General features: G+C 37.8%; 1 protein-coding gene across 2 annotated transcripts in view; it reads left to right on the top strand.

The window, feature by feature from the left end:
- ARFGEF1 (ADP ribosylation factor guanine nucleotide exchange factor 1) overlaps window positions 1–24,851 on the top strand; it is a 93,945-nt gene that overhangs the window by 12,664 nt on the left and 56,430 nt on the right. The window contains exons 2-4 of one of the 2 annotated variants that reach the window (XM_065668387.1): window positions 19,052–19,082; window positions 23,272–23,428; window positions 24,482–24,628. The exons of the other annotated variant lie outside the window; for it this stretch is intronic. Of the exons in view, the coding sequence (XP_065524459.1) occupies window positions 19,052–19,082; window positions 23,272–23,428; window positions 24,482–24,628 (335 nt within the window). The remainder of the gene's footprint in view (window positions 1–19,051; window positions 19,083–23,271; window positions 23,429–24,481; window positions 24,629–24,851) is intronic. 2 annotated transcript variants of the gene reach the window in all.

The following is a 24,851-nucleotide window of genomic DNA, read 5'->3' as shown; positions in this document are numbered from 1 at the left end:
TATACTGAAGTTAGTCACACTGGAGCTTTTAAAGTAGTGTGATACATTCTTACATCTTATGTTCACTTAAGCGCCTGGTCTGAGCTGCTTCCTATATCGGAATCTAATGAAGAAAACAGGACTTTCAGTGACTGATCAGGAACAGTGTGATTCCTCTGCAAGCTTAGCTTGGAAGATCTCAGAATAGGACTTCTGATTCAAAGTTTGAGCTTTCTGTTGCACATACAAATTTTTGTTTGAAAATTACGAAGTGGATATGCTTGTAGACTTTTGGGGGGGCGTAGCATAGGCATTAAAAAAAAAAAAAAGAAGTCTATACTACTTTGTTAGGCAGGGTTTTTTTCCTCTGTCAAATGTAGCTCGATAAATTTTATAGACAAATTATTAAATTGTAGTCTTCCGGCTTTCTTAGTGTATCTGGAAAACATGATGATTTTCTTATGATTCAGAGCTACGGCAAAAGGGTAGTAGCATAATGCCTTTTTAATTAGAAGGTTGCCAGTAGAATAATTCATGTATAGACTTACATGTGACCTTTAAAGTTTTAGTTCTTGAAATGGGTAAGAATCTTGCAGTGTCATGTGCTTTGCATCTTTATTTTTCAACCCTACTTGCAGATTGCTTTTGAAGTTACTGTGGTAAGCGGTCTACTTAATGGGAGCATGCTTGAGTGGGGCTTTTTGCCATTTCTCATGAGCTAATAAGGATCTTATATTTATGTCTGAAATAAAGCTCAGTAATTTCCAACTTGTAAATTATCTTTTAAACTACACATTTTCAAAAATGATATCTACAGCAAAGATGGAGGTTAAAAGTAAAATGTAGATTTTCCCATATTACAAAGGGATCCTTTAATTTGATTCTAGCCGTTCTTAGAACTTCACATTGCACAAGAGCTTATTGTCCTAGTTGTATCAAGTCTTTTACAATTCACAATACTGACTGCTTGACAGAAAAGTATATGAAACCTTCTCAGAGACATTGAAAATTTTATGGGAAATGATTGCCCCTGTCATGAGAATGATCATCAGAGCATGAAGGTTCCCTTTTGCAGTGTGTGGGAAGGGTTACTGCATACATAGTTTGATCAGTTTTAACTCTGGATTTTCTGTATTAAAAAAAAATAAAATAAAATCTAGCAGTCAAAATAAACACCTTACGTCCAGATAAATATGCTCACATGGCTGGCTTAGAATAATCATCATTATATGCCAGCATTTATTTTATTCCAGGAGTCTGTTCTCCGTGTACATTACCTATTTTAATACACTGTATGTTTCTGTTCATGGAGGGGACAACAGATGTGTAATAATAGCCTTTCTTACCTTGAATAAACTGTGAAACTTGAGAGACTTCACTGTATGTCACAGTAGTTTGTATATTCTGTAGCTGGTTATACTCTAAAAAGTGTGGAATAAGGATGCATTGCCATTGCTATGCATGTGTGCTTAGTCCTGAAAAAAAAAACCCCACCAAAAAACCCCCCAAAAAAAAACTTTTAAGGAAAAGTAAGAGTGTTTGAACGATTGCATTGCATGACAAAATGTTACTGAAAAGGTGGGCTGTGTGAAAAGTGGACATGTAGCTTTTGTTCATGCTGCCAAATGATCCAGACACAAGACTGAGAAACATAATGATGGTCTTGTTCTGCAGCAGTAGCCTGTCTTTGCCAGAATAAATACAAAGCATTAGTAAAACATTTATTTCAGTCTTAGTTGTCGCTAGCCAAGCAGATGAGCAAGTAGAACATAGAAAATAAGAGACATCTGAAGAAATAGTTTCATCAGTAGGTAACAGTGTCAAAACCAAATGTATGCTTGCTTATATATGCATGATGGAAGTCTTCAGAACTGGTCAGCTGAAATACCAGGAGTTTTAAAATGAAGATGCTGTCTTAACAAGCCAGAAATAAGGAGTCTGTGGAAAAGTTCTAGTTCATAGCACTAATTACATTGGTATGGATGTTTAATTTGCGGTACTGTACAGAAAGCTTAGTCATGTTAGGTAAATAAATCAACTGCATTGACAGGTAACATTTAATTAAGATGTATTGAGCAGCTCTTGAGTGCTTCTCAAGCACTGTCCAGGACCTAGCTTAAGATACAGCAACTGAAGCTGGTTTGTAATAATAAGCATTCTCATTGTTACATGCTCAAACAATATGCTCAGTTTCATAGTAGTTGTGAAAAAGACTCACTAAAGCACGTATTATTTTTATTTTAAAGGGTAGTATAGGATTTGAGGACACTTTGAAGGGAGCAAAGTGCTCAGAGCTAACATGGTGATTCTTTGTCACGTGTTTTCTTAACAGAGGAAGTGCATACCAGCTATCCACAAAAGCCTGTGATGAAGTTGGTATGGACAAATAGTGAAGGAGAAAACAGACCCATATCGGTACGGCTCGTAAATTATAATGGTATCACAGAAGCATTTGGGGAATGCAAAGATACTGAAGGAGAACAAAATACATTTTTTGGTTTGTATATGGAAGCAGAAGAAGTTTCCTGTAGTGGAATTGCAAGGAATGAGTCAGGAAAAAGAATGCCAATTTGGAGTTTAATCCAGAGTTCCTATTAACTGATTGGGATTAGGAGTTTTTGAAGGGCCTCTAATCTGAAATTACAGGATGTTTAATATAGAATGAAATCTTAATATTATGTGGACTGCTAACAAAGGGATGAGAGGTACTAAATGTGAACAGTTTCAGTCTACAAAGTGCCAAGTGTATGAGATTGAGGAAGCCTTGAGAACTTCAGCGTGGCAAGTCTGAACTGTAGCACAGAATAAAGCTGGTAGAGAACAGAATGGATGTGTGTGCTGTAGTGAGGAGGAATTGGCACAGACTTTGCAGTGGGGAAACTTACCATCACAAGTCTGTAAGGCAGAGTTGATGAGTGTGTATGTAAGTGTAAGGTAATCCAGTTTTACATTAACATCATTTACATTAACAACATTTACATCAACCAGGTTGCTCACCCAAGGTTCCTGAAAGTACTGAGCTGACAAGGAGTACGTGTTCTGCTTTCCCAATTGAGAGGTATCTCAATTCTTTAGAGTTTCATGGTGTTTTGGGGTGAGGTGACAAAGGTTGGCAAAAGAAAACATTTTAAAGAGTAAAAGCAACCTGTTAAAGCCAGAAGCTGTGGTACACTGACCAGTTTGTTGATAAAATGGCAGCAGTTAAGTATTAATAAATGCAAACTAATCCAGATGAGTGGAAGAGAAAACAGGTCTAAACTGTGCATGCACAAACACAGGCTTTAAGTAAGTATATTTCAAACAAGAGGAACAAAAGGACTTGGGGGTGCTGGTCGATGAGGAAATGAACATGAGCCAGCAGTGTGCGCTCGCAGCCCAGAAAGCCAACCGTATCCTGGGCTGCATCAAAAGGAGCATGACGAGCAGGTTGAAGGAGGTGATCCTGCCCCTCTACTCTGCTCTTGTGAGACCTCACCTGGAGTATTGTGTGCAGTTCTGGTGTCCTCAACATAAAAAGGACATGGAACTGCTGGAACAAGTCCAGAGGAGGGCCACGAGGATGATCAGGGGCCTGGAGCACCTCCAGTCAGGCTGAGAAAGTTGGGGCTGTTCAGCCTGGAGAAGAGAAGGCTGCGTGGAGACCTCATAGCAGCCTTCCAGTATCTGAAGGGGGCCCTATAGGGATGCTGGGGAGGGACTCTTTGTCAGGGACTGTAGTGACAGGACAAGGGGTAACGGGTTAAAACTTAAACAGGGGAAGTTTAAATTGGATATAAGGAGGAAATTCTTTCCTGTTAGGGTGGTGAGGCACTGGAATGGGTTGCCCAGGGAGGCTGTGAATGCTCCATCCCTGGCAGTGTTCAAGGCCAGGTTGGACGAAGCCTTGGGTGAGATAGTTTAGTGTGAGGTGTCCCTGCCCATGGCAGGGGGTTGCAACTAGATGATCTTGAGGTCCTTTCCAACCCTAACTATTCTATGATTCTATAATTCTATATTCTCATTTAGTTTCAGTATGTCTGCAGTCTGTGGTGAAACAGCTTTTGAACTGGGTAGAGTAAAAGTTCAAAAATGTTTATGCTAAATTTTCTTCTTTTTTAATATATATTAAAATGCATGCTTTAACTACAAAGGAAAAAGAAAATTGTTTTCTTAGCTAAATGGACTAGAGCTACCACATGCAAATCCCTTTGTTATGACATGAAATGACGATGAAAATATGGTGTTCTGGGAATGGCATCATGAACTGAAGATACACTAATTCTGGAATTAAACTTTGCATGTAGGTGTAAAAAGCTCTGTTGTAGCTGAAGTAGGGAGAACAGAATGCTTGTATAACAGGAGAGCTCAACTGCTGCAAAATATGCTGCAGCTTGATTTTCCAATTTATATTTGATTAGCCCTAAAAATTTGATTCATAAGTAACCCATGTACATAAGGGAAAATAGTCTTTTCCTTTGTTTGAGTTTCTGTTATAATTTATGTAAATGCAGCCAGAAACTGGCTTTGTGACTTCAGTTCATGTTATCTGTCTTCTATGGGGCCTTCATATTTATCAGATCTCTTGTATTCCACTGATTATATTGATCAGCTCACTGCTGGCTTTGAAGAACACTTGGGCAAATCCTGATGCACACCTTCTGACACCTCCCAGTTGGTCTGCTGCACTGCTTCATCAGCTGTTGATTACATTGACAACTTGCACTTAGAAATGGCCAGACACAGAGTATGTGTGAAATAATGCAGATTGAAACATCACATACATCAGACTGAATCCTAACCTGAATGTGACATTTTGTGTTTCTAGAATATTTCATTGAATATTCAGGATGCCTTTTCAGTTGTCAGTGCAAACAAAAATGTTAACTCAGGTATTTGAGATGTGTTTCTGTTAAGTCTTTATTTATCACATTGTTTGGCTGCAAGTGAATGTGCAGAAATTTCTCTCCTACAGGGATGGATATGGTAGAAGAACCCAGCAATTATATTGCAGAGGAGTGAGATAATTTCCCACTATCAGGTCTTTGGGTTTTTTTAAGTTGGGCTGCTTGTGTTTGCCTGCTTTTAACTTAAAAGTTCAGATTTAAAGATGATCTTCAGAGAGAAGCTCATGTCCTTTCGGATGAATTACAGATCACAAAACAGATGTTTTGGATATATCTCGTTTCAGAGATGCTTTCTTAGACAGGTAGAAATTGATTGATTGAAAATGCTTTCCCTATATCAAATGTAGGTTTGTGTCTGCAGAATTTGTTTCTGCTTCTGTAATCTTTGTGTTTTGGCAGAAACTCACACTTTTCCAAACACAGTATGAGGGGTATGCTGGAGTTTCTGATCTTAAAAAGGAGAGAAACTAAACTACTCTGGTAAGGACAGAGGGGGAGGGTACTTGACATGACACGGTACAATGTACATTACCACATCTGTGTAAGAAATGATGCTGCACTTCTTTCATATCTGATAGCTATCACCAGAAATAGCATACATAATCAATTATTTTATTTGCCTGTATTCATGAGTTTAAATTTTAACTCTTCAAGATAAAAAAGAAGAGTCTATGTTGTGTTTGAGTGGATAGGAGTACCTTTTCAAAAGAAGTTTATCAAGATGTCGGAAACAATGGCAGAGGCTGGAAATGTATTAGTATTCCAACAGTAGTTTCAGTCGTGACCTACGTACTGGTTCAGACTGTTAGTTAAATACTTGTGGTGTTTCCTGCTTAGTTAGAACTTCCTCTTCAAGTTATAGGTTAGATCTAGGGAGTAAAAATCACATTATGGAGATCCTGTGTGTGCATGTGTTTGTGTTTATATATACGAGTGCACATATATCTAAAATTGAGTCTCAAGTTTCTAGTGTTTACTGTGAATGCAAAATAACTATATTCAGTGCTCAAAGGGAAAGATATGAAGACCTAGATCCAAATTAATTTCTTAAAGGTTGCAGCAGAAGAACTGAGGCTGCAACATTTTGACGTCTCTAAATTTCAGATAAATATCAATCTGCTGTGGCAAATTAAGAGTTATCGCTGACTCATCATCTGTAGAACTAGGCAAACATATTTCACAATCTTAAACAACAGAGCTACTGGTTTCCTTGTGGCTTTGAGGAAGCATAAGCCCACCATGCTCACAGAGCCTCTGCAGTCCTGTTCTTACACACAGTGCAAGCTACAGTTCTGCTGACTGTAGCAAATACTCATTCAAATAAACTAGTGAATAGTTGAGAAAATCGATAAGAGAGGAACGCTGTTGAGAATTTGTCTGATTTTTTGCTCTGGTTTCTCTTTGAATATGCTGAGACACTAATACATATCATCAGTTGAATCAGGTAAGTGAGAGGTGGTGGTGCTGGGAAGTCCCGTTGTCTTGTACAAGCTATTTTAGAGAAACAAGAAGAGTTGCATATTATTTCAAACCACAAAATTCTTTTGTCCTGCAGGTCTTACCTTCCCCCCTCCTTCCTTAAACATAAGTTAGTGAGTAGATTTCTAACTTTTCTAGTGGAGTTACACGTTCTGCCAGGAACTTCACACACACACTTTATAATGAAGGAGAAGTCTCACTTCTGTAAAGAATTATGCTGATTGCAATCCCTATTTTATGGAATTTAAATTGGTGACTAGTTTCTTTTACCTTGCTATGGGTTACTTAGATGGCAGATATGATTCTTGGCAAGAATATTAGAAAAATCAATTACTGAGGCAGAGAAGCTGCTTTTTTTTTTTTTCTTAATCTCCAAAGACTTGCAGAGTGCTTTTCTTAGTCCAGTATGTTGGTATTTTTACGAGAGATAGCTGTATACTATTGCACTCAGTTGCTAAAATTGCTTTTTCTGTAAATTACACTTACTCTGACCTAAATAATTGTAGAATATCCTTTGATCAGACTCTTCTAGAGGGTCTGTCTTGGCTTGGTTGTTTCTCTGCACTGTTTTGTTCTCTCAGATTTAGTAAAGAAAGAAGTTGCCTCACTTGACACACTTTCCGATGTTTCCTTATTGAATTTATCTTTCTGTTCTTCCTGTGATCCCAGTCTGTTATAATTAATGCCCCATATATCCCCAGCGGTAGCAATAATACTGGCCAAATCGTTTGTTTTCTTACCCATCATACCCTTAGCCACATTGTAAAAGCAAGTTAAGGAACCGATCCATATTTTGTAACAAAAATCTTTTAAAATACATGTTAAAAAAGTGAACATTTACTTTCTTAATGCAGTGTTTATTACTTGTCAACCTGTAAGGTTCCTCTGCGATTTTATAGCAGACATGCACAGACAGTTGTAGTGGCGTAATATGGAGAAATGATGATGCAGTCAGGAGGAAAGGGATGTTAAATAGCAAAAACAATTGTACCGTTTTACACATTGAACTACATTCTAAGATTTTTCTTCCTGAGTAATCTTTCTTTGTTCTAGTAGTAGTTGGTTTATCTGTCTGCCTAGGGTATATATGCTGCTTTTAAGCAGCAAAAAATGGCAAGAAAAACCCTAATAAAAATATCCAACTGAACTTAGTTTATGCTGTTTATGATGTTTTGTGCTACCTGCTTCTCAGTTTGGATAGCTGTTGCTGTGTTTATATGCTGGGATTGTAGCCTCTAGAGCCAGGTTTTATGCAACTCAAAAGAATTTTCACATAGGACGTGAGAAAGAAGGGTCAGAAAACACTACACACATTGTGAATATGAAGAGGAATGTACAGCTGCAGGCTTCCCCCCTCTTACCTAATAAATAAACATTACTGCCCTTGCAAAACTGTCTTCATTACAAAAAAAATAACAATGCTGATGAAAACTTCATATGGTTTTCAGTGTATTTAGTCCATTGCAGCTGTGGACATCCACTGCAATGGGCTGTTCTGTTGTAGCTCTTCCTTCGTGAAACATGTGATCCATGAGATGTGGCAACTCGTGATCATCCAGCTCTACATTGAGTTGAAATAGCTCACTGACCCAATGAAAACTAAAATTATCAAGCTGTTTAAACTTTGTGCCTTGGCAGTGATTGTGTAAGGAGAGTGCAAATAAGCACAAAGTGGTGTGGAATAGGATGAATCACATTTTTTGGTAGTCGCCCTCAGCTGGGTTGGATTAAAGCGTGTTGTAAAAGTGTAGCTCTATGCAAGATCCTTCCTATAACTGGTTAGATGACTATATACTTGGTAAGCAACCAAATCCCTTGTATGTTAATATACCTTTTCAGCAACTTGTGCCATGAGCCCATAAGTGTAAAACTAATACTTGGAGATAGTGGGATGAGGTATCAAAACAGGCTGGAACAACCCTGCTTGATTAAAATAAATGTAAATGGCTATTCTCTTCTTGTTTAAGAGGCTTAACCTCTTGTGTTTAACCTCTGTGTTTAAAGAGGTAAACAAAAAGTTTATTTCCATTCTTTGAGTATAAAAAATTTCTTTAAAGGGATGAAGACACAAGTTTGGATACTGCTGGGATTTTGCTGTAGATTTAGTAAAGGATGGAGACTCATTTAATATTGACGTGAGGCAGAAGGATTTACTGCTGCAGAAAATTAGCTTTACAGACACGTTTGAATATAAATGCTACTAATAATGACTACAATTCAGTTATCTTTGGCAATATGTGACCTGTATGTGTGTCATGCCTCCTCTTTTTCCCAAGTACTCAGTGAAGCAACTTGACAGTAGTCTCAACTTGGTCTAGCAAGTAGATTATTGCAGAAAATCTTGTCATAAAATCCCATTGGATTGAATGATTCTGAATTAAGCTTAATCAGAATGAGGCCACTCTGCTCTTCTTTTTAGTAAATTTACCAGGGATTCTCTGTTTGAAAATGTCATACCTAATGAGCAGGAGCAGGTAGCAAGGCTGGCTCAGTGGAGACAGGTTGTGCATTCCAAGTTTTTGAATTTATTCCAGAGTTGCATATTCCCAAATGATACTGCATCATGAGCAGGGATGGGGAGAGGCTGTACCTCTGCGTGCTTGTCTGTCTAAAAAGAAAACTAAATTAGAAGATTGCTTCATAGATAAAAAGCCTAATAAAGACTATGACATACTGTCTTTTGAATCACACATATAAAAATAGAGAAATACTCCAATAGGATTTGTTGCAAACCTGTAAGATACCAGAAAATATGGTATAGGAAGTAACAACATACAATGTTTCTTTCTTATATTGCCATTCTCTTCAGAAGATTAGTGTCATCTAAAGTTGGAGCACCTCATCTGACCAAAGTTTGCTTTGTGGCTTTTGGTTTTTGTTTGGTTTTTTTTACTTTGTGTGTATGTACACAAATAATTCTGTACATGCATCACAGCTTACTACTCTGTTTTTCTCAGATAGTGAGATATGAGTTGATATTTCAGTTGATTAGAGGGTTTCAGAATTTTGTAGAGCGCGACAAGGAGGATCTACACAATTTCATCAGGAGTTGTCAGACTCAAAATATAACTGCTGTTTGTTTGGAACACTGCTTCTTAAATAGTGTAATTAATCTGTTCTTCCTCAGTTACTCGTTCAATACCTGTAAACATGAAGTTGCAGCAGAATAATACATTGGGATGGAAAGCAAGTGGGAGTGTTCAGAAATACTCAGGTTGTTTTGTTTGTCTGTACAAGAATTATTTGCAATTGCGTAAATGTTACACAAAGACCAGAGCAGTGACTTTCTTAAATCTGCATGGAGCCTTGCTCTTTTCCATCCATGTATCATAGCTGCATGAACCGTAATCTTGCAGATAGAGGAAACTGAGTAGAATAAAAGGTTAATTGACCCCAGGGAATAACAGCAGTCATATGAACAGGTGTGTAAATAAACTGTAAGTGAGGGTTCTATGGTAAAGTCTGGGCTTAAAAAATTTGAGAGGAAAGAAACACTCATGGTATCCTACAATGGAGAGAATGTACACAGGTAAAATTTATGCTTTGCTGTATATGCTTGCACTTGGGTCTGTATTTCTTGCAATCCTGTCTCTCTTTGGGTCAGCTTCCTTGATTAAAACAGAACGAAAACTGAAAGCCTGGTGCTGCTATTGGCCTCTTCTTGGCTGCCCATAAATAGGATTTTTTTCTTTTTTTTCTTTTTTTTTTTTTATTTTCTGTCCATCTTTTATGTCTCTGTGTTCAGGAGGATTTGAGGGAAGAGAGATCTCTGTGCATCCTAGAAGGCATGATGGAGAGAGCTCTTCATAGGATTTACAAGAAGACACAGTGCTGCGATATGCATCTTGAGAATTCCATTTAAGGGACAGTTTCAGCTTTTCATAGTGAGTGGTTTCTTCTGCAGGCCACCTAAAGTAATTATAATTTCAGTAGTAGCTTCCTGTTAATGAATTCACATACGCGTATTACCAGTTTTAGGCAAGTCAGCCTGATTTGGTAATTCAGGGGAATAACAAAAAGCATTGCACTAATCTGTTTAATTATTCTATGGTAATTCGAGATCCCACTGAGACTTCTGATAAAGCTTTTGGTTTATGTCTGTTTGCCATTTACATACACTGATACAGATTAATGTTGAAGATAGGGGTATTAGAAGTTACTGAAAGTTAATTACAGTGCTACAGTTAAAATCGGAGAGGAAAATACCAGAATCTGAGTTTAGTGGTTACTCTTCCTCATACATTTTCAGCACAAGAAAACATACTGAAACTGGAATAGTTCAGAGTTTAGAAGTAGTGAGGTAGAGGCTCTGTGAGATTGAGAAGAGTGGTCAGCTGGAAGCATGGAGAAAATTTCTGTGCAGTGTTGTGTGCTTGACATAACTTGTCTCTTAGCAAATCCTCAGCTTTGTAGAAGACCTGTAAGGGGTTTAGATGTTAGGAACAATGTTTAGGTATGAGCAAGTGCCGAATTTGCAGCATGTATTTTTCCACAAACTTGCTGTTTTTTCTTAGACGTATTAACTTGGCAGAAGTTGCCCACAAGGATAATCTCTGGATCATCATTGAATGCAGTGGAGCTTGAGTTGAAGATGGCTGCATGTTTCTCCAGTTCTAATATTTAGATTCCTTAGACCTAATTATTTTAGCTTTTTTCTGAAGTCTGTTACTGGCTCTCAGATTTTAGTACTTCCTTATTTTAGTTGAATAGGCAAGAGACTTTTTTTGGTTTTGACACAGCTTGAAGCCAACGGCTATCAGATCATAGAATCATAGAATCATAGAATAGCTAGGGTTGGAAAGGACCTCAAGATCATCTACTTCCAACCCCCCTGCCATGGACAGGGACACCTCACACTAAACCATCCCACACAAGGCTTCGTCCAACCTGGCCTTGAACACTGCCAGGGATGGAGCACTCACAACCTCCCTGGGCAACCGATTCCAGTGTCTCACCACCCTAACAGGAAAGAATTTCCTCCTTATATCCAATCTAAACTTCCCCTGTTTAAGTTGTAACCCGTTACCCCTTGTCCTGTCACTACAGTCCCTGACAAAGGGTCCCTCCCCAGCATCCCTATAGGCCCCCTTCAGATACTGGAAGGCTGCTATTAGGTCCCCACGCAGCCTTCTCTTCTCCAGGCTGAACAGCCCCAACTTCCTCAGCCTGTCTTCATACCAAGAAAAGATAAGTATAGGGTATCTATTTAGAAATATATACTAATAACACCTTTTGGCTGGAGACTTAGTATGATCTGCTTGGAATTTTATCTCTCTGAAGGAGAGATTGTTCTGGGGACTTGGTTTTATTCCCATCATGTTTATATGGTTTTACTACTGTGAGTTCGGACTTGGTAATTTTTTTTTAATTATCACCATATATGTAATGATCTGATTACATAGTTGGGAATATACTTAAAGTTCTTTTCAGATAAATAATGAGGTTTTAGTTTTATATTATTTAAAGTACCACTAACTTTATCTTAGAGGTTTAAATTATCAAGTATCTTTGGACTGCTAGGTTTGTATACCTTGTGTCGTGGTTTAAACCCAGCCACACAGCTTGTTCACTCACTCCCCCCCGATTTCCCTCCCCCTACTCCCAGAGGGACAGAGAGGAGAACCGAAAAGAATGCAACTCCCACGGGTTGAGATAAGAACAGTCCAGTAACTAAGGTATAACACAAATCACTACTGCTACCACCAATGATAATAATGTTAAGGGAAATAACAAAGGAAGAGAATACAACACCTCACCACCAGTCAACCGATAACTTGCCCCACCCAACCCAACCGAACACCGACTGATACCTAGTCCAGCCCTGCAGTCCTAGCCCTTCTGGGTAACTCTCCGTTACATCCTGGGCATGATGTGCTGTGGTATGGAATACCTCTTTGTCTAGTTTGGGTCAGGTGTCCTGTCTCTGCTCCCTCCTGGCTTTCCCTCCTCCCTGGCAGAGCATGAGGCTCAGAACGACCTTGGTCAGACTAAAAGATTTGTGTTATCAGCTCTGTTCCCGGGCCAAAAGTCAAAACACAGTGCTGCACCAGCTACTAAGAAGGAGAAAAATGACTGCTGCTGCTGAACCTGGGACACCTTGGCATGGAGGAGGACAGTTTTGGTATTGTAGATAATGAAAATTTTGGCGTTATTATAATCCCAAATTAAATTAACTTTTTTGTATGATGTTAGAAACAGTCACTAGAATGCTTGGATGGAAAGAAGCAAGCCAAGTCAATTCAAGCAAAGCCTTTAGTGTTCTAATAGGATTTCACTTTATTTAATATAGATACAGTTTAAATTTCTCTTCACTGTGTGTTCCTTGGATCTCATCCACCTGCTTTGACTTGAAATAATTAAATTCAAAGTGCTTCCTTCTCACAGTAGTCTTCTACGGTATAAATAATGTGAGCTCCAAACACTGATTTGTTTCCCTGGAGTATTGCAGCCTGTTCTGCTTTGGCTGGTTCTAACCAGGGTGGTTACAATTCTTTAAAATGCCACTGCTTACTCTCTTGAGTTAATGATGTACTTAATACCCTCCTTTTTATTTTTTAAAGTTATAATACCATTGTGATTTTTAGTCATCTGCATTCATTTTTGGCTTTAAGAAGAGTTGGAAGATACAAATTGTTTTGCCAGGACTAAGTGAAAGAGTGGCTGCTTCTGCCTCTCTCCCAGGGAGCAGAGGAACAGGCATTACATTTTGGATGTAATTTTTATGATTATTTTTTGCTATTTGGGTTTTTTACCACCAGTGAAAATTCAGTATGTTTTCTGTTCTAATAGATTTACTTTCAGTTAGGTAAATTAACTTTAATTCTGATGTTTACACTATTAGTCTTTAGATGTGCAGAACCTTGGACAACCTAGATTTACGCATGTGCTTTTTTGGCAAGCAGTGTTTGGAATACAGTATTTGGGAATGTAGTATGCTCTTGTTTTTTCACTACAGTCCTGATAACATGAATAGAAAAAGTACAATGTGAGATATGTATTAAATGCTTTTAAATGTGTAGGGTTTTCCTAGCACTGTACTTTATGATGAACCTCTGAAGTATTTTCCCATTTTATGGTAAATATTCTGCCCTTTTCCCAAAGCAAGTTCCAGAAGAACTCTTTTCCTTGTAATCTATTGCACAACTTGATGCTGAGCTGATACCAAAGAACTTAGCTCTGTGAACCATTCCTGAAGGTAACCATTTAGTTGCCCCCTTACTTGATGAGAAAGTTATCCTTGACTTCTGCCAAAGTGTAACTGTAGGTAAGCAGAAGGAAGTATTATCTAAAGATAATACTCTCCTGGAGAAGAGGGTCTGTTTCAGATGTAGGGGAATGTTGGTTTAGGAACCAAGGGAATAAGCCAGTCATAAACAAATTTCAAATGGGAATTAGTGTACTTAAGGTTTAAAATCATCCTTAGAATCAGATTAGTGGGGTTAAACAGTGAATTGGTTATAAACTGGAGTTTGATCACATTATAGGCCAGTTAAGACAGTATTGCACACAGCACCTGCTTGACCTACATGGCCCATTTTGACCTTGCTTATTAGATGTTAATCACTTTCATTACGGAGAGATTTGTTCATTTTATAGTTACAGATGGGATTAGCTGCTTGTAAGATGTTAAAGGGACAGAAAGAAAACTGGAGACTGGTTTGGTTTCTTTTCATACTAGAAACTGTAAGGACTCTGAGGGGGGTAAGAAAAAAATGTTCAAAGGACATGCTAAAGCAGTGAATTAAAGTTGGAGAGGTGAGAATGGTGTTACTGAAACCTGTTGTGGTTTAACTGCGTACCTCCAGCCAGCACCTAAGCCCCATGCAGCTGCTCACAGCTGGTATCTAGGAGAGAATTGGAGGGTAAAAGTACAAAAAGTTTGGGTTGAGGTGAAGAAAGGTTAGTAAGGAAAAAAAAGGGGGGGGGGGGGGAGCGAGGGGCATGACACAGCAAAGAATAAAACCCAGAAACATGAGGGATACAAAAAAGCAGTAATAGCTTACCACCAGGTGACTGATGCCCAAGCAGTCCCCAAGCAATGTCAGGCAGACTCTCCCCCACAATTTTTTATTGCTGAGTGTGACACCACATGGTCTAGAATATCCCTGTGGTCGATTGGGGTCAGCTGTTCCAGCTGTGTCCTCTCCCAGCTCCTTGTGCATCCCAAGCCTACTCTCTGGTGCAGTACTGTAAGGAGCAGAAAAGGCCTTGGCTGTGTGTAAGCAGTACGCAGCAGTAACTAAAGCATCTCTATGTGATCAGCACTGGTTTTGGCACTATGCAAGCTACCATAAAGAAATTAACTCTGTCACAGACAAAAGCAGCACACCTGTATACCAACGATCATAGACATTTTCAGAAATTTCTTTGAAATTATGATGGTCTGTGCAAGTGTAGATGAAATGGAAAATTATGTTGAAACTAATGTACATGACTTATTTTGCCTGCTCTGTGAAACAGTTGATGCGTACCACTGTAAGACTGCAAAATAATGCATGTCCTTGATCAGCTGTATCTTCTGCGTGCAAAAGCCACATATGTTTCCACTAATTCTGTGATAGAGCTCTGTGAAGAGGTCGTCCGCTGAAGCTGTGTGTGAATTTTATTCAAGAGTGCTAAACATACCCCAGTTAGTTCCATTTTAGGACACATCCTTTCAGTGCCATAGAATAATCTGAGGTATTTAGCATAGTAATGACAGGCTGAGAAAGTTGGGGCTGTTCAGCTTGGAGAAGAGAAGGCTGCGTGGAGACCTCATAGCAGCCTTCCAGTATCTGAAGGGGGCCTATGGGGATGCTGGGGAGGGACTATTCATTAGGGACTGTAGTGACAGGACAAGGGGTAACGGTTAAAACTTAAACAGGGGAGGTTTAGATTGGATATAAGGAAGAAATTCTTTCCTGTTAGGGAGGTGAGGCACTGCAATGGGTTGCCCAGGGAGGTTGTGAATGCTCCATCCCTGGTAGTCTTCAGGGCCAGGTTGGATGAAGCCTTGGGTGAGATGGTTTAGTGAGAGGTGTCCCTGCCCATGGCAGGGGGGTTGGAACTAGATGATCTTGAGGTCCTTTCCAACCCTAACTATTCAATGATTCGATGATTCTATCTATAATACATAGACATGGCAAATAATACAGAAGGAGACTGGGAGCTTTAGTTTTCTACAGTCATTTTCTCTTGTTCCAGCATCTTCCATCCTCTTATTCCCCCTTCCCAGAATGAATAGAGATGGTGAGATGATGCTTTTCCAGCTCTGGGATCGTCGCCTTTGGGGTTTTGGTTGTGTGTTTCAGAGGGAGAGAGAGAGCAAAACAAGGAAGCAGCCTATGTTTTTAAGCCTGGCTTCATCTCCCTTTTCCAGCTAATCTTTAGTTTTTCAGGGATAACTTTTTCACATATAAAAGAATATATCAGTCTGTGTTCTGGTTCATCTGTCTTTAACAGATTATTTATCTGCTGTGAGAATTTTTGGTTACCTTTATTATAATCTGTTTTTCTGCTGGTAACACCGCTTGAATTTTTTTGTATGCTTCCTACTGGATGTGGTTGTTACACGACCATGAAATCGTACTGTGATTAAGCTGTGTTCCATCATGGAGAACAGGGGGAGCAATCAGACAGTGAAGAAAATTAGATTTTCTCTATTCTCAGGGGTAAAAGTAAACTTTAAGTCTGCTGTCTACCTCATTCATAGCAATTGTATTGTACCATGTGCTTATCTGCCATTTAAAATGTTTTAGTCTTCTAAAATAACTGATGTTGGCCGCTCTAAGGACATGTCTTTTTATTTAACAAAGGTTGTAAAATCTGTGCTTTAGCATTAATAAGCTAATGCAGTGCTGCTTGAAATGGTAGTAGCATATAATTAGATTGACGTCTGCATAAGCTCTTTCCTTGTAATAGTAGTATACTTCTTTCAATTACAGAAATTTCCATTTTCTGATAAGAATTGTTGTGCTCTATTCCGAAGACACTCTGTTACAGTAATTTAAGAAAGAATAGTCGTAATTTGTTAGAATATCAGTATCATAAGTATCACCACTTTAAGCAGCTCTGATTTGGATTGATTTTTTTTTTTTTTACTGTTATTTTGGTAATCTTTGCAGGTACTGTTGTAGTTTACAAAGCAGAGAATAAATTCAGAGATAACCTGAAGTAGCATCAAGATGACAGCTGGCTGCGTTTGGTACATTCTTTTAGTTCAGGAATAAAAAGAGTTAGCATGAAGTAGAACTGCTGGTTTTGATCTTTCTTTTCCTGAATGTTATTTTATGTGTGTCCGTTTGCCAGGGACTTGTCTTTGTTCATGCAGTGTTTTCAGCTCAATAAATGTGCTTAAGCATACTGTGTAACCACTGTTTTGGAACCTGTAAAGCTGACTAGCATGAGTTGTCTGAACACTCACCTACTGTCACATCTGCTTTAAGTAGTGCCGGGAGAGTATTTGTGCTTAGGACATGTACTGTCTTTCACTGGAAAAATACTGTTCATGGGGAAATGGAGAGGGTGGGGAGCTGAGAACTGGCTTACTTGTACTTCCTTGAGCAATTTTCATATTAATTCAGTACTCAAAACTCTTATCTATTCTGAAAAATGAACAAGTTCCACTATAATTTGCACCTTCCCTAGGGGGGAGTGGTGAGCCTTGGGGGTTTAGCGTTCCAGTGGCATGGTGCAGCCTGAGAAGTGCAGCCAGAACTGGACATGAAGTGGAGCTTTGCGTTCTTGTTGTTTTACTTATAGCAATAGTCTGAAATCATTGTTTTCCCAGATTGTTCATTATGGTGTTTTCCTTTCCTAGTCAAAGTATAAAATAACTTGTAAATGCACAAGTCTTTGTTGTCAGTAGAGTAGTTTACTCCTGTATCTAAGTGATCCTAAGTAAAACTGTTAAACTGTTGTGTTTGTTTCAGGTTATTAAAATACGATAAAATCATAAAATGAAATTTGTGTTCATATTCATTGCTTTTTCTTGAATTAAATTATCTTTCTTCATTTTAAATGCCATAAAATGGGTCATAATCTTGAATAATTTAAATATAAAACAGTACAAATGTTTTTTAGCGTGACTTAAATTCAGATTGTATAAGTGGTTTCTAAATTCATGTATTAATCATTTTAAAGAACTAAATATATATAAAGAAAGGATTTAAAGGAGTTTGTCACTCAAATTAATTCAAGTTCTGTAAGACATGATTTCTACTTTCATGTTTAGTTCTGCCCCCCGACCTTTTTAATGACGCTACACTAATACCTTATGTCATTTTACGAGCAAAATTTATAAATATTTCATTGATGTTATTAATGGTATTGCTATCTAAGCAGAGCATTAGGATTCCCTTAGTTTCTGTAGTCTACTGTGTTTTCATTCTGTGTTCAAAATAGTTGGGTATTGGGAAAAAATATGTTCAGTTCTGTTGTTCTAGTTGGAAATTTGGAACTCGGAAGCCATTTGGCAGTTTATCTGGTTGTCAGTGTTGTTTGTTGGACAGACTTAAGAGCAGTTCCTGGGTGTGAATGCTAAGGTGGGAGGTAAAATAATGAAAGGTAAGAAGATGCTGGAAGGGAGGAAGAGAAGGGTTTTTTTCCCCCTTCTTTGTGGTCAGGAATTTGTCCTAGCAACTAAATGCATCAAAGACCATGACCTGACAGGGTTTAGGCATACTTTCCCAAAACATTACTGACTACAAGACTTGTTACTTACTGAGAAATACTGAATATGTGAAATACTGAATTATTTTCATGTTTTGTGTAGTCCTCTATAACACTGGTTTGAACCACTTCTGGACTAGCTGTTTCTTAGATTAATTCATGCCACTAGTTTAAAGCTTATGCACAAAAAACGAAGTGAAGCATTGCTTTTAGTTGATGGTAGGTTTGCATGTTTGAGCAGGACTTGATAATAGAATAGGTTTTCTGAGATTTCTTTAAACATATATATATACACATACACTCATACTTGATTTGTATATTTGACTTCAAGAATGTATTCCTACAACATCGGAAGTCCTCGTCTTTATGGAATCTCCTCTGATTTAAGTGTGTGAAATAACTGGAAAATACAGACAAAAAGTACTCCGGAAATTTCCTAAAATTAGTTTCAGTAATTGAAAATTACTTTTAAAATGTATTATTAAAAATTACTTATTCTATTGTCAGCAGGATTAAACTAGGAAATAGAGGTGCTACAGACTTCTTTTTCCTTCGCTCTAGTCATTATCTTGGTATCTTACCTCTATTGAAAACCAAAACTGATAATTAGTCAAGGTTTCATGTAAGAATTGGCCATGGTGGTGTCTTTATTGTTTCTCTGTGTAACCCGCATTTAACACGCAGTATATGCTTTATGGGTAGATGAACAGTTTTAATAATATTTGCATTTTCCTCACTATTTCTGCATACGTAAGCTTGCTGGTCTTGGCAAAAACATTCTAGGGATGTGGTGTTTAGCTGACACGACTGGATTCGAATTAAGTATTAAGTTTTTAATATTAAGGTTTGTAAAGAAGCTTTGGTATGGCTTGTAACCAGTGCAAGTGAAGAGTAGAAGCTCTTATGAAATTGCTTATAAACCTGTATTTTGTGTTTTAAACTAATCCTGGTTTCAAATGTTTGCCTAAATAGTTTTGTTTCCCAGTCATTTTTAGTTACTTATTTTTATATTTGTGGTTATGATACCATTTCCATAACTATGCCTTTGTTTCATTTTACAGAGGAAATAAAGGCTGAAACAGAAAAGCAAAGGTATGTGATAGTTCATCTTATTGAGTGATAGTCCTTTTAACTTCCTAAAATGTCTACAATATTTATTCTGCATTGGGAGTACAGGCTCTCTCTGAAAAGCATTTTCAGTATGTTCTGTTAAGTTGGTGGTATCTGGAAATAAGAATGCTGCTTCTGTGACTGTCTGTTATGGTGCAAGGCGCAGGGTCTGGGACTAGAGGCAGAAGACAGAGAGAGCGGGCTGATACTGTCTGGCCAGAGAGGGAAGGGATGGGGGGTCAGGGTTTGAAAAAGTCTTTGTAGGTGGCATAAGAGGAAAGTATTAGTGGAGGGGCCTGAGCTGTTGAAGTGGGTTCAGAGGAGAGGGAAGAGCCTGGAATGCAAATAAAAGACTTGAACTGTGAGTGAGCAAGGGGAGGAGGTTGGGGTGAGGAAGTGGGAATGGGTAGAGAAACGAGTGTAACTTGAAAATACAGTGTCTGGAAAAGACCTTGTTAGGGAATAGATGTAGATTTCTGGAGGCAAATGCTCTAAAAGCGAAGAAGCCAAAATTGCTATTTAGCACTCTGCTGCTATCATCGAGTACTGTTTTTTTTTAGGTATTGGTAAACTGTGGAACCCGTTATTAGTGTTTAATTACATGTTCCACAGGATCATCTTCATTCAGTGTATGTTTCTAACCATGAGTCAAGGCTGTGTGGTGAAGATTGCTTACACCACTTACTGAAAGAATTGGATCAGTGGGTGAAACTGATGACGAAAGTGTTCTTGCAGCTTAGGCAGATGAGTGCTGCCTGGGGACCTGTAACTGAATTTCTGGTTTAGCCAAATCATTTAAACCACAGCTATCAAAATAGGCCACTGATGATTTCTGCTCATCTCCTGGGTATTTGAGCTGAAATCTACAAGTTTTGGTTTGGAAAATATGAGCAGTTGGAGCTGGAAAGGAAGCTAGTGGGCACTTTGTTTTGAAAGATATAAAGGACAATTTAATAATCAAATATGCTTAAAAATTTAGTCTTGCAGCTTATCAGATTTGTGGATGCATCAGACTGAATCACTGTGCTTCAGTTTCCCCCATCAAAATAAAGTCAATATCGTCAGCTCATAGTAAGGTTGTAAAATTAAATGTAATATTTGTGTAGTGTGCAGAAAATGTTGCACTAAGCACCACAAAACAGTCTCAAGCACAAAGTAATGTGCTTTTATGATCGGCTTTACTTTAAGTATTATAAATAAAGCAGAAGTCCACATTGTGAAGCATAAGAAAAAAATGCTTAATGTTAAATACGCAGTGAGGAATATTTGTTCTGCACATTGAATAAGGGAAAGTAATACCTGATCCTATGGTTAAATAGCATGTGATGAGAGCAGTGATGGATAATGATTTCTACAAGTATGATTCATTCATTTATGAAATTTTGGTGCTTAAATTCTGACCTATTAATATCTAAAGTTGTGATTTTTGGGGGGTATAATGTGTGTGCCTTACGTATATCATTTTTCAAAACATTTTGATTTCTTCAGTGCTATCTTTATTTTGACCGTAGCCTTTTGCTGCTATGAAGACACTGCTGGACTTGGAAACTGAATGGATTTGCTCTGTTCTTATTGTAGAGTCAAATTTTTAGATGCAGTAGAAAACACTGTTTTTCTGACGCTAAGAAAAGAGAAACCTTTTAGTTTATCAAATTATTTTCAGGTTCTTGTTTCTGTAATTGAGATTTGAATATCCTAACAAAGGACTTCTAAAAATAATTCTTTGAGGTTTTTCTGGTTCCTGTTCAAGGAAGGTGATCTCACGTTTAGTCTGGAATGCAGTGAAAAATACATCATTTCCACCTGTCAGAACATTTACATGGAAAACTGCTTCTTTTGTTTTGTTGTTTGTTTTTTAAACAGAACTGGTTTCTAGTAATAGGATGGAGGGGAATGGAATAGAAAAGGACAGGCTGATTTATATAACCGTCACACAGGAAATGCTGCCAAAACAATTTTTAAAATTAATTGCTTAATACATACCTTAGTATGGCTGATAGGTAAACATCAGCATATTTCATAATTCTTATGGTTGGCAGATCTTCTGGCGGAAGAAGTTTTGCTGGGGACAGTTTCTGCTTTCACAGTCTGCTGGAAAAAGCTAGCTGAAGTAATTTCTTCACTGACATTAAGAAGGAAAGACCTTTTGGCTTTCTCTCTCCCCTGTCCCTGCTATCCCCTTCACATCCATCATCAGCAAGGTGATGATCTTCCTGAGTTACCTTTCCAGAGATAAATAGAGCATTGTCTTCTGTATTTATTATTTTGTGAATTTTTAAATAGGTTTAAATTAGGAGAAGCTTCAGGCTTCTGCAGTAGATACAGTTTCTTCATTTTTGGAATATCTTCATGGCCTAGTCCTTGTTTGAAAAATCCTGGTTGTATTTCCAGAGTGCTCTTGTAACCTAATTTTAATGGCATCAGGACACATAATCACTAGATGGACAACAGTCTTGTCATAAGACATGGGCAAGAGATACCACCTCTCCCTTCCTCAGAGAAAAGCTTTTATAGGATTTAAGAGCGTAGAAGAGTCATGTACTTCCTCTGCAACTTATCTGATTTGGGTTTTGTCCAAAAGAGCTGTGTTTCCAGCAAAACAGTATTGTGCAATAAATAAAGTTATGCATCCAACAGGAAAACAAACCTCTGCCCTGCTTCGGGGGAAAAGAAATTACATAGGAATAAGAATAAGCCCTTAAAGCTTCAAAAGAGAAGTTACTTAGTAGAAAGTGGGATTTTAGTATTAATTATTTACTGTTAAGACTTAGAATTTAGCTGCCCTCTTTAAGCAGCGTAAACAAGGGGTGCTGTTTGAGTGTGGTTCCAAACATCTTCTCAAGGACAACCCATCTGGCTCCTTGAAAAGCTGAAATTAATAATTTATCATACTGGTTAGTTTAAGACTCTTTCCTTGATGCGTGGGACTGCATTCATTCTTCAGCAACATGAAAAATGTGTGTTTGCTATCCTCTGCATTCCTTGAAGCATCTGATTTAATTTGCAGCAAATGCATAAGGCCTGGATTTGAAATTACTTGTTCTGTAAAAATGTATTTGAATTACTGCAAGAATTTTATAATCTTTGTCTACAGAATATGAAGCTACTCGCCTCTTTTGGGAGGGGTTTGGGTTTTTTTTAATACCACTTACAAAGTCTGCATAAGACAGTGCAGTTTACTTTTTATGTAAAGATTCATATGTGTGCACAAAAAAGGTCAGGAATGCTTTATATAAAGGTGATGAGCTATTCTGTGGAATGACAAATCTGAACTTCTTGCTTTGAGTCAAAGGCGGACTGCATTGATGCACACAAGTTAGTGAAAAATTGCCTATTCATTATTGTTCCTTTTAGCTGAGTACTGATGAGCATGCCATTTCTAAAGGTGCTGTAAGCAAAAAGACTTCAACAGCTTACAGTTTTCTCAGATTTTGTAGTTAGTCATTTCAGATACATTGCCCAACTGAGATGCATTGATAAGCACTGAACTCTTCAATTCATTGGTGTCATCTGAAGCACAGATTAGAGCAGAGGTTGCTGTTTTTTCTTCCTTGGTGGGCTGGTTGGCTTTTTCCTGAGTATGCCCAAGATTGAAGTTCAGATATGATTTAATCTCCAAAATAGATGTACTTTTTCTAAGTACTGAACCAACTTGTATCATAATACAGTAGTTGGGTTCTTACCCAACTACTTACCAACCTCTTACCCAAGTTCTTACCTTTCAGGGTCATTAAAATTTTTGGCAGCTTGAATTTTTACCTGTTCTAGTAGTAACAGATGAGACTTCTGTCAGAGTTATTATTTAATGTGGAAATTATACTGAATAGATTTCCCTTTTTCCCTTCTTGCCTTCATCAGCCAAGTAAGGAGAGTCTTCCTGTTTTCAGAGGAAACAAGTCTTTTATGCCTTTCAAACAGCAGGGACCACTGAATATCCACTTAGCGTGCAAAATGGGACAATTTGCCAGATCCACAAAGGAGCAGATGTAGTATAAAAGCTATAAGGAACATTTAAGAATGTTTATACAACCATACTACTGTTGTGTTAACTTCATAGAAGTTACTCTTTCCTAATGTTAATTTCCTTGGTATTTTATCTCATTCATAAGCATTGTGGTGGTAACTATTTGTGTGATTGCTTACAGCATTCTAATACAATCATTCTGTTTAGCCCCCCTCATGGAGAAGCAAAGCCTGGTTCAAGCGCTCTTCCACCTGTGAAATCAAAGACAAGCTTCATTGAAGCAGACAAATACTTCCTACCATTTGAATTGGCATGCCAGTCGAAGTGCCCAAGGATTGTCAGTACATCTCTAGATTGTTTACAGGTCTGTATGAAGATCAGCTTTAACTGTCAACTATAAAATTCTGTTGGTTTGGAGGGCAAGTAGAGTTTTATGTAGCATAATGTCATTGGTTTTCTATTATTTTACTTTATTAAACACACAGCCAAGTTGAATATGTTTCTCACAAAGGGTCGATGTATATCTTACTATGTAGTGCATTTATGTGTTTATTTGTGTATATATGAGTAACCACAGTTACATGCTTGAATCAGTTTTACTGTATTAGTGTAAAGCTACTTATTTTCATGTGTTAAAACTAACCCAGCAACCATATCATTATCAAATTCATGTTATGTTCTTTACAATTGCAGTAAAATATTTGCAGTTTGAGATGTCAAGCCTCTCAAATGTCAGGGGCTCTTGTAATGTGTTCAGAACAAATTCTGCAGCAGGGAATTTAGCCATTTGCTTCTCCTGAGTAGCCCAATGGTGAACTCAATAAATTCACATTCACGGGCACATGAAGGTCTTGCATGCTGTTCCACTATTATCCATTGCTACACTGTATTTTTAAGTAGGAGGGTCATGGAGATTTACAAATACTCTCATGCCTGAAGAGTCTGGAAGAGGATTTTGTCAACTTTGTAATAAATTCCATTTCAAAGTATTGAAGACTTAGGGAAAGAAAGGTATAATAGAATATTTAAAACCAGAAGACTAGCAATGAACTTAAATGGAAAGCATTTGCAGCTGGGTTATCAGGTATTAAAAACAGTTCTGTGCTGACTACATATGAAGACTTGAGTGATGTGGGCTATTTTTTGGAATTCTGTTTATTTTAAAACGTTGTTGACTGATGAGCAAAAGCTTTAAGGTTAAGCTTGCTGACAAACTTCATATTGCAGTTGCTGAGTGAAAATTGAATAAATCTGGAGGACATTTAAAAAATCCTTGATGTTTTATGAGACGGGGTAAAATGTACTGTTTTAATTATTCTTTGCAAGTTAGAGCGATCTAGGGAATTTATTTATTATAACAAAAAAATGACTTATTTTTTAAGCTCTTATTTATGTGGGGTTTTTTTCTTCCCTCCAGAAACTTATAGCATATGGACACTTGACAGGGAATGCTCCAGACAGTACAACTCCAGGCAAAAAATTAATTGATAGAATTATTGAGACAATATGTGGCTGCTTCCAAGGCCCTCAAACAGACGAAGGGGTTCAGCTACAAATAATAAAGGTAATGATTAATACTTCCCATATTTGTAGTGGTGACAGCAGGAAGTTGTTCATGATCTCAGAGTTCAGAAGCAGAATTGTTTAATTTGTAAATGTAATAGTAATTTTAAAATATTTTCTTGAGCCTGTTTGAGATGAAAAGTTGTTATCTTCTGCTCCTTTCCCTATTCTCTCCCACTGCATTTTGGGTGAATTTATGGTTGTGACCTGAAGTCTTGTGCACA

Source organism: Lathamus discolor, chromosome 2 (assembly GCF_037157495.1).
Source record: "Lathamus discolor isolate bLatDis1 chromosome 2, bLatDis1.hap1, whole genome shotgun sequence".
Classification (NCBI taxonomy): Eukaryota; Metazoa; Chordata; class Aves; order Psittaciformes; family Psittacidae; genus Lathamus; species Lathamus discolor.
The sequence above is the reverse complement of the archived record's forward strand: the minus strand, read 5'-3'. Positions and strand labels throughout refer to the sequence as shown.